Source organism: Puntigrus tetrazona, chromosome 3 (assembly GCF_018831695.1).
Source record: "Puntigrus tetrazona isolate hp1 chromosome 3, ASM1883169v1, whole genome shotgun sequence".
In the NCBI taxonomy this organism is placed as follows: Eukaryota; Metazoa; Chordata; class Actinopteri; order Cypriniformes; family Cyprinidae; genus Puntigrus; species Puntigrus tetrazona.
The window spans coordinates 15,636,633-15,655,840 of NC_056701.1; the positions used below are offsets into that span (position 1 = coordinate 15,636,633).

At 39.8% G+C, this 19,208-nt stretch overlaps 1 protein-coding gene across 1 annotated transcript in view; it reads left to right on the forward strand.

Moving 5' to 3' along the window:
- The first annotated feature begins 2,384 nt into the window (after nt 1-2,384).
- Nucleotides 2,385-19,208, forward strand: part of tnrc18 (trinucleotide repeat containing 18) — a 58,358-nt gene continuing 41,534 nt past the window's right edge. Inside the window, 3 exon segments of the mRNA XM_043235658.1 lie at nt 2,385-2,550; nt 3,941-4,276; nt 17,466-17,612. Of these exon segments, the coding sequence (XP_043091593.1) occupies nt 4,066-4,276; nt 17,466-17,612 (358 nt within the window). The 5' untranslated portion in view covers nt 2,385-2,550; nt 3,941-4,065.

A 19,208-nucleotide genomic window follows, 5' to 3' on the forward strand; every position in this document is an offset into this window, starting at 1 on the left:
TGGCATTCACAAGATTCTAACATGTTGTAAATTGTTTGGCTCAATGTGCAAGATTTAAAGTTGTAGCATTTTATTTTTAAAAATTAAAAATGAAAAGTGTACATCCAATACACCAGACATTTATTTTTTCCTTTTTCATTTATTTTATTACCTATATGTTTGAATACATTGCTCATTGCTTTTAGGCAACTGTAAGGCATGTAAGATAATGTTTAAATAAATACAAATAACATAAAATATCTGCATATTGTAATCACAGGGAAAATAAAATAAAAGCCTCACGAAGGACCCATTCATTCAAGTCATATTTTCCATTGAACTACATATTATATTGTACAATATACTTGAAAAAATAAATAAGCAACGTTTGACTTCTCAATATGTAACAATTCTATATTTTACAGTTATATTAATTTCCTTAATAAACAACCAAGATTCACTGTATTTTCAGTCCAGCTTTCTTACGGACTGTGCGGCAGAGCACTCAAACAATCATGCTAACACACAGAATCGTAAAAAACACGTCAAGTGGTTCATGTCAAATATGTATTTTCACGACACGCATGAAACACCCACCTTAACCATCGAGACGGTGGGTCATCGTGAACAATGGACGCTAGCAAGGATCCCAAATCAACAATCCATGCTGGTTTTTTTATGAATTAGGTAAGACGCACGGCTGTACGTTAACCGGCATCCGAAAGACAATCGGTATTTTGTACAGTTAAAAATATCCGCTGGCCGTTAATAACACGCGCGTTAGCAGGAGCCAAAGTGAAGCTGTAGAGCCGCACCGACGCAACGTCTCGAGGCGAGCGCTTTCCACGGCAAATCAGCGCTATTGTTCCCGCCAGAAACCGGCCGGTCCCGAGGCGCGGTGTTTTCCCGAAAGCGTTGTCATTTCAGTAGGAGTTGCAATTGAGGTATGCTCTTTCAAACCTGACAATACACGTAGGTCTTATCCTCCCGTGTGACCCGTTTCCACTGCCTTCGTGAGGACGCCTTGAAACCGCCTCACTGGAGAGGCGCACGACAGGGGCGGTTAGAAACCGCGCCAGTTTTTTTTTCTAATCATCTTTTTTTTTCTCTCCCCCAATGTGGAAAAGTCTCGTGAACCGATCGATTGATCGCCTAGAGTTTGTAGTTCAAGTTCACACGAAATCGCGATGTCATGCTTCAGCGACTGACAATGAAAGTGAACGTGTGATTCGGAAAACTGGAACAATATACTTTGATATTTCTTGCCTGAGCTTGTCTCACAGGCTGTGATTTTGTCTGTTCAAACTCCAAGTCAGTTTTGCAGCTTCTTTGTATTCCCTTGTGGTTGTTACAGTTTTAAAAGGGTCGCTGACATGGGAAATTTCCCAATTTTCAACAAATAAACGCACGCACAACGTTACGACTGATTGATGATAAAATGCATTAAGAAATAACAAGCCTTCGGTAAAGTGTATCAGAGAATCTCTCATGTGTTCAACTTCACTTTAAAAATAAAGACGGGTTTTTTAATGTAAGACAGGGACCGCCAAATGGGTGCTTTGCATTAAAAAAAAAAAAAACATTTTATACTGTGTGTAAAAATATAGTAGTGCTATTATAAACAGCATATAATAATTTCTTTTTAATATTTTTACTGAACACATTCAATTGCAAAATATATAAATGCATTTAATTATATTCTTAAACGCATGCCACTTATTGATCTAAAAGCTACGCCTGTCGGTAAAATAAAATAGTTATCTCGAAATGAAGACAAACAGGATGGAAGTGTAATGATATCAGATAATAAAAGGTCAAGCATTAAACATATCGGAGGAACAGGGTTTAAGACTAGTTCTAGATTAATATAAATGTTAGAGCTGTGCTAAAATAGACTAATTTAGCAAAGGCCTCGTCCTGGCTTAGTCTTATATCCCTATCCGTTAAACAGCCCCAATAAGTCGTAACTTCGGTGGCCCCCAAATTTTTCGCGAACGCCGATAGCCCCCTTGCGGTCCTCGGACTCAACTCCGAAAACGGTCTGATCTACAAAGGAACTCGTAGCACGAACGCTTTAGAAAGCGGACCGATGCAGCGCGCGTTCATTGAGTTATAACCAGGTCCGCGTCCGTCTTTTTAATGAGCCGAGTTTGAGCGGCCTTGAAACTGCCCTCCAAAAATTCTTCGCTTGTTTTGATCATTCAAGTCTTGAAGGAAGGGCAGCTTGAAACAGTTCAGCCTCCTTGTTCCATAATTGGTTTTATAGAGCTGGCGAGGAGCCAAAGTGTTTACACGGAGTTGATAGACACCTCCGCGGACCAATCAAACGCTGCGCTGCGGAACGCGTCGCGTGAGATTCGCGGAGGCGGAGCTTGTTAAACAATGCTTGTTTCATTGCAGAAGAGTTTACCGAGAGCTACAGTGGTTTGAGCGCAGGGCCTTCCCCCCCGTATGCGCTTTCGCTCTGCGTAACTACGGATGGTTTGTAAATGGAGTCTAAGAAATTTTCCACCACACGTCTCACGGATTTTGCGAGGAAACTGGATTTTATAAACTGAGTCGCCATTTCAAGTAAGACGTCGCCAGCTATCATTGCGCACACGATCCGTTACACAGTAACACGTTTTCGAAGCAAAATCGGAGGCACTTTTAAACAAAATAACACTGTGTTTACGCGGTGAAAAGGCGGGGGATAGTTCGGCTTGCGAGCTTTAGTAACGCCGCTTGTTTACCCGCTGCTCCCCGGGAAGTGTTTGCGAAAGATTGTCGTTTGGGCGGAAAAGTTTTTGCTGCTGGAAATGGAAACGGGAAAGTTTGAAACGTGGCCGCCGATCGCCTCGGTGTTGCCATCGTGAAGCGCGGCTGTGTAACACGCGCGCGTCCAAACTTTGATTCGTCCTCGTTTTCGCGAGTGCTTTATAACTTAATCTAGACGTTTGCGGCGACGTTCAAGCTGCTAAAAGTTGCAGCGCGAAAAAAGGTCAGCCGTTTGGATGCGGTGCAAATTTGCGTGATAAAAAACGGCTAAAGTAATACGCAATGTTGTGTTTGAAAAGGAAGAAGTGGAGCCGCCTCATCAAATCATAGTCCTGTAATATCAGCCGCGTATTTTTTTTAGTTAATAACGCCTCATGTAACGAAAAGGCTCCGGTGACAAACTGTTCAGCGAGGTATTACACGAACAAAATTGCTTCAATGTGCATGTAAAACTAGTTATTAGTTTAATGGGGGTGCTACCGCAACGATGCACTTATCTAGATATTAAAACAGACCTAAATGTGTTGTGCCTTGTAGCCTATTTGAAGTAGATGGAGTAGATAAACCTGGTTTGTTTGCAGACAAACGTTTCGGCAGAGGTCAATAATACAGTCCGTTAAAAGGTAGCCTGCAAGAAGCAAGGAAAAGAAAATAGCAATCATTAACAGGTTTAGATCACCAAAATCGACGGAGACCTTCGCCGGTGGTGGTTACGTTCGTCCGTTTTGCACGATTATTATTATTATTTTTTACTACACCGCGCGCGCCGCGTGTTTTTAGCACGCGCGCCTTTAACGTTGACCGTTCACGTAGAATCGCACAAATACACGAGCGATAATAATTGCGTTTGCGATCCGTTTCAGTGGACCTATAGGTCACTTTGCGCGAATGATCGGACAAGTCTCCACCGAACGGCTGGATTTTCGCCCAGTATGCTGCCCGCGAGCAGATTACGAGAGGCTTTACCGTCTGTTTATCCTAAAACGGACTTTTCGCGAGTGATATTACGCGTTTTGATGTCCGCTCGCATCCTCGGCGCTCGCGCTTGAGAAGATTACTCTCTTTTTCCAGTGATCTAGTTGAGATTAAAACTGCGTCATTATATGACAGCACTGCTCGTCTTCATCTCCGTGTAATTTTGGATTCATTTCAGTGGTGGTCCGCATCTTTCGAGACTATTTCTTCTTCTGTTTTGTTTCTGTAGGTCGGCAGAATGCCGGATAAGGACACTGATTTGCCTAGGAGTCTAGGGACATTATAGCCATTAAGACTGGCTTATTCGGATTTACCCGATCGGACTGTTTCTTTGATCAAGTTGGGTCATTGTGGATGATGGATGGCCGAGACTTCGGACCCCCCAGATCCGTTCACGTACCGCCGCCCCTTCTCTCGGGGCTGCCCATGGAGTCACACCGGCTCGGCGCGGCGGCTGCGGCCGGCAGAATGCCACCGTCTCCCGGTCATCTGGGCGCGGGGCACCCGGCGGCTCTACACACTGGAAAATTTCTTTCATCGGCCATGAACCTACATTCTCACCACAGTAAGTGCAGTTTGGTTTATTTGTCGTCGTTTCAGCAAAAGCATAAAAAATGAAAGCATAAAAACACGAGTCACTTTAAAAAAAAAAAAAAACTTTTTAGCGTTTTGTTCACGATTCAGATTTTCACGTTATATAGCGCTCGGTAATGCTTTACGGAAACATGGGGCGGAATTAATGATGTTTAATAGTGTTAATGGCGATTTAATTCTTCTGTTTAAGTTCGTGCGGGTGCCGTGCGCGAATACTCCTGTTAAATACGTGTTAATATATGCTGTTCACAAAACACGGCACTCGCCTTCAGTTACAGATAAACACAAACATTCACATTGGCGTTCAGACGTTAGGCTACTCGTAAACATTTATGGGAACAGTTGTTTTTAAAAGCAGCGCAAGTATCGGCGCTCAAAGCACCCGTATCCTCGCTCGCAAACGACACGAAAGAAAAAAATGCTAAAAACGTGGAAAGTAATGCGTGTTGGCGCAAGTTGAATTATTCAGCCGCTTGAGTTAAACGAGAGGTGTCTTTTGGGTAAAAGACCTAACGTTTTAACCAGCATTCAATGAAAATCGACAATATAGATTCGTGACTGAAATTGCCCCATTTGTTTTCCACCACACCTCCCCCCCTCTCAGACTGGGGCAAACACTACAATTATTGCTCTTCCCAGTGAACTATTGCCTTCCCTGTCACAGTGTCTGACCCTTGTGTTTAGAAATACTCTTTAACGGTTTGCCCTGCATATTAAAGGAAAACATGTTTCCTCCCTGTAAACGTTGTGATGTTGTTTAGATACATATAGCTGGATTCATTAGTAACATACGCTCTGTGGTTTTGTGACTTTTAGTTATAATGTTTCTTGTGTAGGCCCAGTTGTTGTTTTTATTAAGAAATATAGATCTGTATCTTGAGGTCATTACGAGATGACGTGTTGCGCAAATTATTTTTAACTTGAAAATGTCACACTTAATGACCCTTCTCGGGAAAAATCCACTAGTTTGTTCTGCATATAGGTATTGGGGACATTTTTTTTGCTGCGTTTAATTGGATGCTGATAAGAACGTTGCGTCGTGATGTCCTAAAGACTGCAAAAAACAGCTTTATTGTGAGGATATTGAGTTTAGAGAAAGAGCTGTTGGTGTATTATGTGCTTCTGCAACTAATAGATTTGAGGTTCTATTACTGTCTCAGTCAATTATTGTGAAATGGTGCTTTCTGTCATGTGCAATAATTGAAATGAATGTGTTGCAGCTTACGTTGCTAAACTAATACAGTAGTTGTTGTTTATTGTAATAGTTGTTGGAAAATCTAAAATGTAAGTCTTCATTAAACAAATGACTGCCAAACGGCGTTAATGATGCTTTATAGCATAGCTGCGTTGTGTCCTGGAGCTGGACCCAATGCAAATGATTTGTAACAAACGTAGAATAAAACCAACATCTGCATCAAAGTTTATCATGAATGACAATAGTGCTTGGATTGTTTGTGTGGTGAAACAAATCAGATTTTTTTTTCCCCCAGTGTAGTAACCTATATTAAAATCCGATTCTGTTTTATATCACTGCTATATTGTTAATCTATTTTATATAGTGAGTAGTACTAGATGTCAAAGAGAGCCTTTAGATCTCTAAAGAAAGGAGATTTGACTTTTAGTGGTGTGTAGATCTCAGCAGTACTATGCATATTTCTAATCTACCTGAGAGAGAGAGAGAGCTTTGTATTAGTTTTAGTCACCCTCACCCTAACCTTCAACTACCATGACATTTTTACACAGTGTTATTTGATGATTTATACTGATAAGATTTGGGTGTTGTAATAAATTGTCATTGCATTTGATAGCACCTTACCCTTATTGGATGATTACCTTTCAGAGATGATTGTTTCATTATTATTGCCTGGAGCTTTGAATCGGCTAGTTCTTTAAAGAATTAAAAATGTGCTTTGGTGTGTGTGAGCATACATGTCTATCTTTATCTTTAGCAATTTCTGGGGTACAGTAATCAATAGAAACAAGACCTTCAAAGGGCATGTGGCACTCTTTGCTCATGAGTCCAAATATCTGCTTTTATTATTTTGATCTGTCAGTATGTTTGCTAAAAAGTTTTTGTGGCTTTAACCTACCACACAGTGTCCTTCATAATTCTGTTAAAAAAGAGAGTTTGTGTGTGTGTATATATAATTTATTTATTATTTGACATTACATAAATGCATTTATTTTAAATTTTAAACTCCTTCCAAGTGGTCAGCATTGGTCACCGATTTCTCAATGGAGTATTTGTTTGTATGTAATTCCTTTTTTATATATGGTCTTCATGCGTAGCTGTAATGAGTGGCGGATACATCATATGTTTATGGAATGACTCAGTTTCCTGGGAACTGCCTGAACATTCCATTCTTTCCAATAATAACTGTTCAATAGCCAAATTTCCTCTCTTTGAAAGAGAAAACAGATTTCTCGCTCTTGTTTTGCTGGTTCACCAGATTCTATGGAATATGTTGTTTTTGTGACTGGATACATTAGTTACTGAACAGGAGAGATGTAGTTTTTGGAAGACTTAAGAGCAGCATGGAAGTGCACTCTAGCTTGAATTTGATCACCGTTCACTACGGGTCACCGTGTTATATTTTCAAGCACTTTGTATAAGGACATGTTGAAGTTGTAAAGGAAGGCTGCTTTTGAACCCCAGTTTCAGCTCCAGATAACAAGGGAGGGTGGCTTCTGGTTTGTTGGATTTAAACCAAGTCACATGGTGAGAGACTTGAGAGACATGTGAGCAAAACTTCATTCCTGGAATTTCATGTCGAGTATATGAAAATGTGTAATTTGAGTCTTGAATGTACATGGATTTTTACATGTGGGGTGGGTGGAAAGAAAGCAATCTCAGTTTGTGCCATATGCGTGCTTCCCAACAGATTCAGAACTCACCCAGCTGTTCGCCGTACTGCATTACTTGCCACTGTTTGATACTGTAAGGCTTTGTAGAATTGTCCAGAAAAAAAGAATAGCGGCAGCAGTTGAGCGGAGAGGATAGAACCGTGAATAAATGACTGATTTACTTTGTAAAATTGTTTGTCTCTTAAGCTGATGGAGAGTGGATGTTTGAGCAAGCTAAATGAAGTGTAAGCGAGGCTCTGTTTTGGGAAAGGGGTGGGTGTACCTTTTGGAGTTTTTGCACCAGCTTGTGAAGCTAACATGTACAACATTGAACACTCGTTCCAAAAATTTCACGCATGAATCCAACTCACCAGATGGCTGTTATTCTTGGATTTCAAAGTGACATTCTGTCCCTTAACTTTAATGCTTTGCTGTTATGGAAAGGCTTTTACTGAAAAGTGGTTGCAGAGTATTTCTATAGGAAGTGCTTTTTTTTTCTCCCACAGAACATATCTATAATTTGCCATTAATGGCAACAAATGCATTGCGCACATTGTTAATGAACTTTAAATCATCATAATGTTATTAAAAACAAGTAAAAAAAAATGTATTATAGTTTTAAAAGGTTTTTTCTTTTTAATTACTTATTATATATATGGTTAGGGTCTGCTTTTTATGTAGTGTTATTTTTTTTGTGTGTTTACGAAATGTTGTATTTAATGCTGATTTTTGTTTTACTTTGGGTAATGGCTTTCTCATTTCAACTGCTTAGGTTTACCTCCTCATTTGACTCTCTTCTCAAGATCAACTGATTCAAATATGTTTTGAGCACCTCTTGATATTTACAGCACAGCACTTAAAAACAGATCTGTAAACATGGCAGAAATTATATGAATCATCACCCAAAGGGCTGAGTTTTTGGGCATCTGGTAGGAAATGGCAGCGGATGTTGAGAGCTTAAAGAGATGGTTTGAGAAACATGAATCCAGAAGTGTTTTACAGGGACATAACCTGCCCATCTGCTGGTCTTCACATTTAACACTGAACATACCACTGACAAGGAATATGCTGTTATGCATAATAAATTGCTGCATCTCTACAACATTATTTTATATGTCATTGTAATTAAGGAGACGGATCTAGGTGGATGTACTCATCTTCTGTGATATTGTATTTTAAGGACGGTAGAATTAATGCAGTCTTTCTGTTGCTGGAAAGGAGAACACAAAATTGTGTAATGTTTAGTGTCTGCTTAATGGCTGACATGTTCAGAGAGTTTAAAAGGATATTAATCTGAAGATTATTTGGCTTACTGAACCTCAGAGAATGATACACCAAGTTTGCTTTGACCTGCATTTTCTGGTTGATGGCTTTTTCTTTCTCGATGTCCTCGAATCAGTGACTGTCTGTTGTTCAGACTGAAAAAGCATTATTTTTTACTCCCTTGTCTTATACCAGTAATGCTAGCCTTAATAATTGTAACAGCCTCACTAATAGGAGAACGTTAATGTTTGTTGAACATGCTGAAACGCAATGCAAGAAAAGTGCCTTTCTACTCCACATCCCACTCGTTTAACAAGGTTCCCGTGCATCATGGGAAAATGCAAATCTTCGCTTGATATGCCTTTGAAGTGCGCCGCCTTTTGGAATGTACAATTGATCGATTTTCATATGGCGCATCAGAGGATCCCAGGGTTGCAGCCCTGCTGTTGGTTTATGGGCTGTTTTTAATAGAGGACCCTGGTGTTTGGCCTCAAGATAGGAATGACTGCCTCCACATGGTTCACTCCCCTCTAGATTTTGGGGTTTGTTTTATTGATTCCATTTGAGCACCCTCCTTTTTTTTTTTTTTTTTTTTTTTTTTTCTGAAACCCCATACGGCAGCTCGGTTTTGTGCGAATATTTCTATTTTTGAAGAACTGTCCGTCCGTTGGTTGCAGAAGCTTGTGGGTATACAGAGCCGTTCCTGTTGTGCTGTGTTTTGTCATTAAATGGAAAAGGCTGAAATAAGCTGTACATTACACCATCGTTTTGATGGCTTCTCCAGAAATGTCTGCGCTGCCTTAATCGGGAAGGGAACAAACCCTTATTTATAACCTGAAGGGTGTTTTTAGGGGGGAAAACCACTTGTAAAAATGGCCTTTGCCATCCAGGTGTTATCCTTTCCCGCTCCGTGCGTTGAGGTTTCAAGGTTACAGGAGCCTTCCTATAAAGTGCAGGGAGGGGGAAAGAGCTAAGCCAGCGATTGTTGCCATTTATTTAGCAACGGGATGCGACGAGAGCCGAATTAATGTGTGGCAGTCCTCGGTGCTGTCTGCTTGTATCACGGCAGTGGAACTTACTCTGTGGTCCGCCTGCAGCGTGGGCCAGGAGCGGGCTGTAGTAGACAGTATGAGACCTGTCCCTCATCGTGATCTACTGTGACAGGCGAGGAGCTCAGCTGAAAGGGTGAATGGTAAAATGCAGGAGTCCTACCCCCTCTCGTCCTGAGTGGTATGGCAGGAGCGCAGGGACTGATGGAAACAGAGCAGGAGGGGGAGGATGTGTGTAAACGTCCTGCAGCCTTGACTTTCCTCTGAATTAAACATAAAGTGTTTAGTGTCCTGGCGCGTAGACCCCATTTGCTTCATCCTACATGGGTTATGCGCTGCGCACGTTTGAAATAAACTGCCCTGGCTGTTAGACATGCTCATGTGAATGTGTTTTATGAGAAGCGCTGGGGTCTCACTGGAGGGCGGCTTGCAGCTTTATTTTTATTTCCTATTTTAAGTGTCCGGATGATTTTTAGGGTATTTTTTTTTTCTGATCCTTTAGATGATAGCGTTGTACAACAAGAGTGGGAAATGGAACATCCTCGATTTAACATCTGCATGAAGTCAGTGGGGTGAAAATGTTAATAAATGTAATTAGACTGAACTGATTGGAAGGCTGAAAAGATCAAGTTTCTGTGTCGCAGAACCTCATGGCCTAGAAAAACAACAGTTTGTCTGTGCTGTTTAATTTGGCTCTCTTTGCTAAAAGACAAAACGGAAAAAGCGAACTGATTCACATTTATTGCTCGCTTAATTTATCACTTCATTATTGAGATTTAAAATTTCCATTATTTTTGGCATCGCTATACCAAGTGGCTGTAAAATAAGTAATGATACATTATTATATTATACATGTAGTTCTGTCAAACAAGTAATTGTTTAATTGCAAAATTACAAAATAATTTGTATGTTTGTATATGTACATGTAATGTGTTTGTGTGTTTATATATACATATATTATGTAAACAAAAGCACTTGTTATAAGTTATGGCTCAGATAGCTTATGTTATGGTTCAGATGGGTTATGTTATACTGGTTTATATACTTTTTTTTTAATTATTATTATTTGTTTTCCTACATCTTTGATTTTCAAACCTTTGCCCTAATGCTTGCTTTGCTGGAAGTTCTTTTATAATTTGGTATCTAAAACTCATTTTATAGGCTGATAATGGCATTTTACTGTACATTGAGTCACTGGCAGTATTAATTAGTGCTCTCGACTGAAGCTGCTGAGACTGCATGTGCTCACGGGTCTGAAGGATGGGCCAAAGGGCAGCGAGGGTGGTGTCGAGGCCGGCCTGCATGAGGATGGGGTAGTTTTTGTCGGGGGAAGGGCCACACAGGATAGCAGTGACCTGACCTGGGATTAGGCCGTGCCTCTGAAAAGCTAACAAAGGATGTGAAATGAAAGCCAGCACTGCAGCCCTGCTCTCATATCACTGACTCCAGTTACAGTGCCTGATACAAAGTGCTGAAGACGCTCATGCTATTTTAGCTTGCCTAGCAGGGGCAAACATTTACCAAATGCACACCGTTGTATTCATTTAGTTTACTAAATTTTTTTGGTTCTTTAAATGTGCAGTATTAGGTTAAGTAACCACTTTTACTTTGAGCAATCTTGGCTTGAATTTGGTTATGTTACACTAAAATTTATAGTGCAGCTGCAGTTTAAAGAAATTTCCTGTGGTTACAATGTTTTCCAGCACATGGTCAATTCTACTAGGTATATCTTTATTATTTAGATATTTATTATAGAAATTTGATACGCCTGTATGGAAATGTATTTAATAACCATCGTAATAATTCACAGCAGGGCTGCACTATTATGACAAATCATAATTGTTCATTATTCCCTTGAAGAAATGAATCTAAACAACTGAAAAACCTAATGCTTTTCTAAAGTATTACTCCTCAAATGTGAACAATACATCGGATTGGTTTCTTCTTTTAAAAAAAAAAAAAGTAAAAACATGCATTGTATTATAATGCTATACTAAAACAATATAAAAACCCTTAATTGCCGCTTTGAACGACTGTGTAATTGTGGCATCCGTAATTGTAATTGCTATTAGAAATTCGATTTAATTGTGCAGCAATAGTTCAAAGGAATTTTTTAATTTTTTTTCTCCTGAGGCGTTTGTCATCATGTCCTAATTTGTCAGAAAAATGCTGAAAAGGTCAGGTGAAATCACAGCACCCCGTGTAATATCTGAAATGGTGGGAACTTGAATTTGGACACGAAGCCACTGATGTGCAGCGTTGTTCTTGTGTAATGAAAAGGTGACGAGCAGCTTTTCTTCAGTGCAGATATTAATGTTAGTCGGCCAGTACGTCACATCGCACAGCTGTTTGAAGTAGATATGATGAAAAAGCTGCTGCATAATACAGAGCTGCTTTTCTGTTTTTGTTGGGTTTTTTTCCCCCCACGCTGCTTTTTTTCCCCTAGTCTCATTGTGGGTAAGAAATTGCTAAATATTATCGCACACTCGCGTCATTTCTTGGCCGCAAGGTCATGGCTCTGGCTGCTGGCAGCACCTTAAAAAGACACGCTGTGAACAAGTGCTACTTTTGTAACTTTAACAGCGTTCTTTCTTGAAAGGAAGGATTGAATGTTGATGGTCACAAATGTGCTTGACCTTTCTATTGCTGGCTCGTGTTTCTGCCTCTGCTGGGAACCAATCAGGTGTTGGGTGGAGCTCAAAGGAAAATCCTCTGACAGCAATAGAACACATACTTTATTTAGATTATATGTTTAGTTGAGCCTTTGTGTATCGAGTCCGTTTAAATAATAAAGAAAAGTACCTTTTGTCCTGAATCATATTTACTTCCCGTGTGCTTTATGAGTGCATATTATTCTGCTCAAACTAAAGGACAAACTCTGCTTGCAAAACTAAACATCCACTATTGTATACAACAAAGGGCCATGTATAATCCTTGCCATTTTCTCGGATGAATTGCTGCCCAGACGCATTGTTTAACACAGTTGTAGGCTCGGTAGTTGAATAGGCAGTGACGCCTAAACTTGACGCTTAGAAGCTTGTTTATTAGACAAAGATTACCTCAGTACGTTGGATTTACGAATATAGGCAGCAATTATTTTGTCACTCTTTCCTGTCAAAACATCTGAACAAAGTTTCAGTTTGAGCCCTGCAGTGCGAGCGAGGTGCAGGAATTCGGTGCATTGTATAAGATCCAGGTTGACTTGTTAGAACTGGTACGTTTTGACATGTTTTTGTTTCTTCGCAGGTGATGCATTGAGTTGGGCTAGAATCCCAAATTACTCGTTTTTCATTGGGCCATTAAAATGTGCAGAGCTTAATGGATAGGAATGCTTGCAAAAATAACCAAAACATCAGAAAGAGATTAAAAAAAAAAACAGCAACTTAAATTTATGCTTTCCCCAAGTGAGCGTTGCTTTGCTCTACAAGGATGGTGTTTAAATCTTATTGGTAGGCTAGTAGTAAAAGTTGAACAGCTGTTTTCCACCATAATCATTGGGCTACCAGTAGGGTAAGTTGAAAAGGAACTGGCACATAAACTTTTTTTTTTTTTTTTTTTTTTTTTTTTTTTAACAGCAAAAACTAATAAGGACCCTGTTAGATCTCCGCTTAGATTTTTCGCAAAGATTTTTTTGCCCTTCTGTTACGTATTAGGGTATCTAAACATTAAGATTAAAATAAGTAATTTCCAGTTCAGGTTTTAAAAAAAGCTTGAATTATAATTTAGCGTCTGCTATTGGTCGACAAACAGATGTTTCCATTGAGTGAAACAGCATTGCTGTGTTAGGCTGATTGTTGCCTGATGCTGTACTTGGTTTTACTATTGTTTTTAAATATAGTTGTCTGCACATTAAAAGTCAGCATGACACATAAATTGCGACCAACTTTCATATTGTAACACATTTCCAAGTGGAAGGTAGGAAGGAAAGTACTTTAACTTTGTCCATTTCACAGTTAAAATGTCTTTAGTTTTTTTGCATGTTCACTGCAATGTTTTGCATTCTTGTGTATTTCTGTCACGGTTTTTGCTTTAAGTGACATTAAATTCTTTTTTCCCCTTGATGTGTGAATTGGTCTGCCGAGCATGCTTTGCGTCTACAGCATTGTAATGTCTATCATAATGTGGTCTATTGTCGTGTGGGAGTGCTCTTTATGTTTTTCAGAGCAGGTGGTGGGCTTTGAAGGACCAGTTAAGAGTGGCTCTGAGTATTTTAATGGTCCCGTTTTCTTTGCCTCAGTTTAAGACCTTATTCTAATTAGTGTCTCTCTTTTCTCTAATTTACAACAGTTCTTTCGGAATTGTTTTTAAGGGTCTGGCTTTAATTATAAGGGGTGTTGGTAGGGGAATTGCGAAAGCTCACCGCAAGGCCTGTTGGGTTGCAGACGAGTTGAGCAACATGAGCAATTAGGAAATTCCTGCGTCCTATTCAGCTAGTCTCCGACAGTGGCCATTTCTTTTGGAGGAGGAAAATCGAGTCGAATCCTCCTGGAAAAACTCTCATGTTAAGGAATTGAACTTTTTCTGACCTACTGAACTTCTTGTGTTTTTCTTCATGCATCTGAGATGACGACTGTGAGCGCTATAAAGCTGAGTGATTGGAAACAATTAACATGCCCTGCAAACTCTGGGTTCAGAGGGATTATATGGCACTGGGAAATGTTTGCAGATGGGATATGAATATTTCAGAGATGATGTGAAACAACTGACTTTGTAAATTCCCACTGAGACTTTCTTGGACGTACTTCTAGGTAAACGATCTTGCGGCACTGATCAGGGCAACAGTTTTTGGTTGCTGTTGTGTTGTGGTTCTCACACCGCGCTCAGAAACTGCACGCAGACACGATGCTGGCTTTGAGGTTTAGTTGTATTTATTTGACAGGAGCTGCTGCTTATGTTACAGGCCGTGGCGCAGACGTCGCTGTGATACCTTTTCGCGTGGAGCGCTCACCATGCAGAAACGCAGAAAGAACTTGTTCTCAGCCAAAACTCGATAATATGCAAGAATGTTTACTGTGCATGGCCAAATGTCTGGACAAACTTGTGATTCAGTCATTCCAGCCGCACCCAAAAGCAAAGCACACAGCCATAGACAAACAATGAGAGTAAAATGGACCATATTGAGGAGCTTTAGGATGTGATGTGGAGCCAACACAGACAGGATGCCATCTCTTTAAAATCGGCACTTTTCAGTTTTTTTTTTTTTTTTTTGCGGTCAAAAATATGGAGAGGAAACACAAAGATGCTTCAGACTTTTTGTTTAGGCAAGGCCCTTTCCTGTTTTAATAGGTCTGTATAAACATGCGCAAAAAGTGGCCAGTGAAGAAATCGGATGGGGAATTGCATAACTTGATTGACCTGCACAGAGCATTGAAATCAACCTGAATGAACACCTTTGGGATGGAGCTGAATGCCAGCTCGTCTGAATGCCTGATACCAATGCCTGACATTAATGTTCCTGAGCTGAATGGAGCCAAAACCCATTGCAACATCAAATAGGGACTAGGCATGCAAAAATGCATTCCTATGCATCAGTGTGGTAATTAAGATTTATTTTTTTTAAATGCGTGTTGTGGAGGATAAATTTAGAAGTGTTGCCTAATGCAGATCTCGATGATTATTTGTGCATTCATTTAATTTAATGTACAGTTTTATTCTTTAAGTCTCCTTGATTTAAAATGTGTATGTTTTTGATTCAATACATTTCACATGGTATACAAATTTGTAATGCATATTTAATAGACATTACCAAACTGTCTGTGTGTTTGTTTGTCACTTTGCAGACTCCATATTACTCATTTTCTTTTGTATCAATAATAAATGAAGACTTCGGATGCAAAAACATAAAGCTCCATCTGAGAGTTTTTTTTTTTTTTTTTTTTTTTTTTTTTTTTTAAATCAGCTTCCTATTGGAGGGGGAATTTGGGTAATTTTTTTGAAAACAAGGCATTCAGTAGATATATTGATAGGCATACCAATTACCTTTTTTTTTCTTTTTTTTTTTTTTTTTTAAATTTGTTACCGTAAAAGTACTTTTTTACTTTTTTTTTTTTTCCTTCCAAATGTAAATACTGTTTCTTCAACATTCAGTTAGTGGGACTGTGAATGTATAGTCTGTTTTTTTGGTTTTTTTCTGTTACTATTTGACTATAGTACAATCCGTCTCTCCAGTTGCCGTCCTCTGCATATTTTTGGAGAATATTAAGAATAATTTCATAATTATCCCTGGCTGAATTGTGACCCAGTTTCATATTTGCCCAACTCAATATAAGCGCTTTGATATTTTAAAATAAGAGTCTTGATGATCCCAGCGTTGTGTTGGCGTAGTGGTTAAAGAGTAACCCTAAAGTTCTCCATTCAAACCAAAGGAGAGAACTGCAAACTGGACAGTCACTGTTACCCAGTAACCATTGCACTCCTGAGGGGAGGATGACCCTGTAGTAAAAATGTACCATTCTTTGCTTTGTGTTGTCTCCTGTGCATCTTATTATTTGCATTTATAGGACTGAACTCATAGGTAAAAAAAAAAAAAAAAAAAAACATAGCTTCTTGGTTTGTGACCCCTACAATAGTCCAGAGCTTCTGTTCAAATGAATGAGGTAGTGCCCTTGCTGTGTGTTAGAAGAAAAGGCTTACGAGTGTGAAATGCACCCCTAGCCAAGTCAATAGATCTAGAGTTACGAGCCCAGTGGTTTTGCACTCCTTCATTTAGAAGAATACATTCTTTCATCCTCCTCAAGGGAATAGGCGTATGTTAATGCAAACGATATTCTGGGGTTCTGAAGAATAACCTACCCATAGAATAGGTCTCCCAAGTATGGATCTCCTCCTGCTCTGCTATCTCCTCTCCTCCATTTGCACCCCATCCAGAGGTCTAATCTGTCCTGTGGTTAATGTTTAGATGTAGTCCAAAGGGTTCACATCTGCTGTTAGCGATGTGCAATACAATGGCCCAACGGTTCATCAGCAGAGCAAGACTGCTTCCCTCCTAGGTTAATCGCATGCTAACCTCTACTACAAAAGGCTCATGTTGCCGTTGATGCCTTGTTGTTCCTCCTCCTCTTGTCATGCTAATGCACTATTTACACATGCAAAAAATGGACCCATTGTGCCAAGGTGTCTGCGGCACAGGAGGAAGTGCTCTGTGTGTGTGTGTGTATCTGTGAAAGTGTGTCCGACTCCATCTCTGGTTTGAGTAATAAGTGTGAAGTGCTCCTCCCACGTTGGATTGAGGAAAGGCATGTGGGAACGAAAAGCAGTCGCATCAGAGGAATTGGGGGGAAGGGCTCATTAATTTCCACGGCCATCCCTGTTTGTACGTCATGCTTGAATAGATAGTGTGCCGTGTAGATGGACCTTTTGTTGATTTAAATGCAAGCAATATCCCGTGCTAGGGTGAAACGTCAAGCACGTATCCGTTCCTGTGGATTTTCAGTGACCCGTCCAAAGTCGTTACAGACTCGGCCAACGTTTGTAAAGCTTTGGCAGATCTTATCGCTGTTGTTTTTTTTTTTTTATCAGTTTGACTTGAAAAGCTCAGATGAAGCAATGGACAGAATGCCATACGTGTCTCTGCGTCGTCTCTCCATTCGATGTCAAAGCTGGAAAAATGAAAACACTCTTTTATTTAGACATTCCCCCCTTTTGAAGCCGCACATCTGGTGGCTATTGTAATGACAGTTAACATAACATTTAGAATGAGTAATAATTATTCGTGACATTTGTTTACAAGCAAAAGCAATTTGTGTTTGTGGTCTTTCTGTGCCTCTCGGTAAACATACTTCTTTTGAAGCGAATTAAAAGGCCGTCCGGCAGTAGAAGCAGGTTTGCGGTTCCTGGATTTCAAAAGAAAACCGCAGAGCCTCACAGACTAATCATTCCACTTTTGCCGAGGCTATTCTCCTGAGTGGAATGTCATCATATCAAATGACAGCGCTCACGGACGCTTTACGGGCCTCATTTTATTCTATCACTTCATAAGCGAACGTTTGATCCTTTCTTTCGCAGGTGATGCCTTCCCAGGTGCCTCTAGCCCATTCCTCGGCGGATACGTCAGCGCCTCCGGTGCTCACGGGTCGTCGGATCCGGCTTTCCGAGCCCCTAACTCAGCCAGCCTGCAAATGGCCCAGCTCTGGCCCGCTCACCCTCACGAAGGTAAGAATCACAGCCTTTCTATGTGTCCAAACGAGAGATGGGGAGAAACGTTGCAGCGTTTTAGAGCCTAAAAAGAATTGAGAGCTGCATTCGCACGAGACGGCCTGAAACGTATTGGGTTTAACGATTAGGTTTGTTGGCAGTTCAGTGAACTCAGACAAAGACTGTAGTCAGAGGTCTGGGTGACAGGCAGGACCGGGTGAACGGGCTAATGGAAAAAACACACCCTCTACTATACGACCCACGGGGACTTTTAGGCGGCTTTGTATTTGAAGTTAATGGAAATCGACGTGGTATTGGAAGTACGAGCATGTGCTGTGGACTGTGCTTGAGCAGATAGTGCAGTATTGTTTTTGATAAGCGTGTGTGCGTGTGTGCGTGTGTGTGGCTGGTTAAGGCTGTCGGCCAGTGATGTGTAATATGCAGTCATGTCTGATGTCTACGATGGATTACCCTTATTCATTCTCTCTCTCTCTCTCTCTCTCTCTCTCTCTCTCTCTCTCTCTCTCTCTCTCTCTCTCTCTCTCTCTCTCTCTCTCTCTCTCTCTCTCTCTCTCTCTCTCTCTCTCTCTCTCTCTCTCTCTCTCTCTCTCTCTCTCTCTCTCTCTCTCTCTCTCTCTCTCTCTCTCGAAGTCAATAAACTACATTTGTGTGAATGGTGTGCAACGACTGTAGAAAAGACAATAAAAAATCAATTTCGTCCCTGCAATCCTAATGTAGAATAGGCCACATCTGACAGCCGCTCTGCTGCAACGTAATTGTAACCAATTCTTTTCTTGAAATAGCTGGTGTCGGTCAATAGTCAATATCTAAGAGATTTGACAGAGCTTAAGATAGATATTAGTGCTGCAGTTCTTAATGTAACAGTGCTGTGTATATTATATTGTATTGCTGTGTTTAGATACAGAGCCTTAACTTGAAGCTTTTTTTTTTTTTTTTCTTTTTTTGTTTTAGGACTACTAGTTCAGAATCTCAAATGTGATTTGAATTAAGTCTCTTAGTCTCACCAAGGCTGCATTTATTTTTAGCGAAATACAATATTATTTCAATGTATTTTAACATGTAATTTTTTCCTGTGTCACTTCCAAGAACTAGAGAGACTTTAGAGAAGCTGATTAGGCTAATGTTTCTGTGGAAACTGATACATCATCAAGATTCTTTGATAAATAGAAAGTTCAAATGAATTTTTTTGGAACATTTTATAAATGATTTTACGGTCACACTTGATCAATTTATTGTGTCCTTGATGATGATAAATGTATTCATTTCTTTAAAAAAAAAAAAGTGTTGCTGATTCCGAATCATAAAATTTTAAGTGTATACATGGCAATAAAATCTGTATCTGGAATCGGACATAAAATGTAACAATGTGGCAGCAGTGTTATATGATGATTAATGATTTCTTTTTTTAATCCATTTTAACCAGTGCTTCCAAGACTATAACAAATCATTCTTGCAGTTAAAAAAAAATTCTATATCTGTAGTTTCCACTCAGGTTAAAAAAATCTGACTGTCATAAAAACATAAATAATAAATCACCATAGTTTATGTGCATGTCATCTTACAAAGTGCATAAATAAATCAACTTTCAACTTT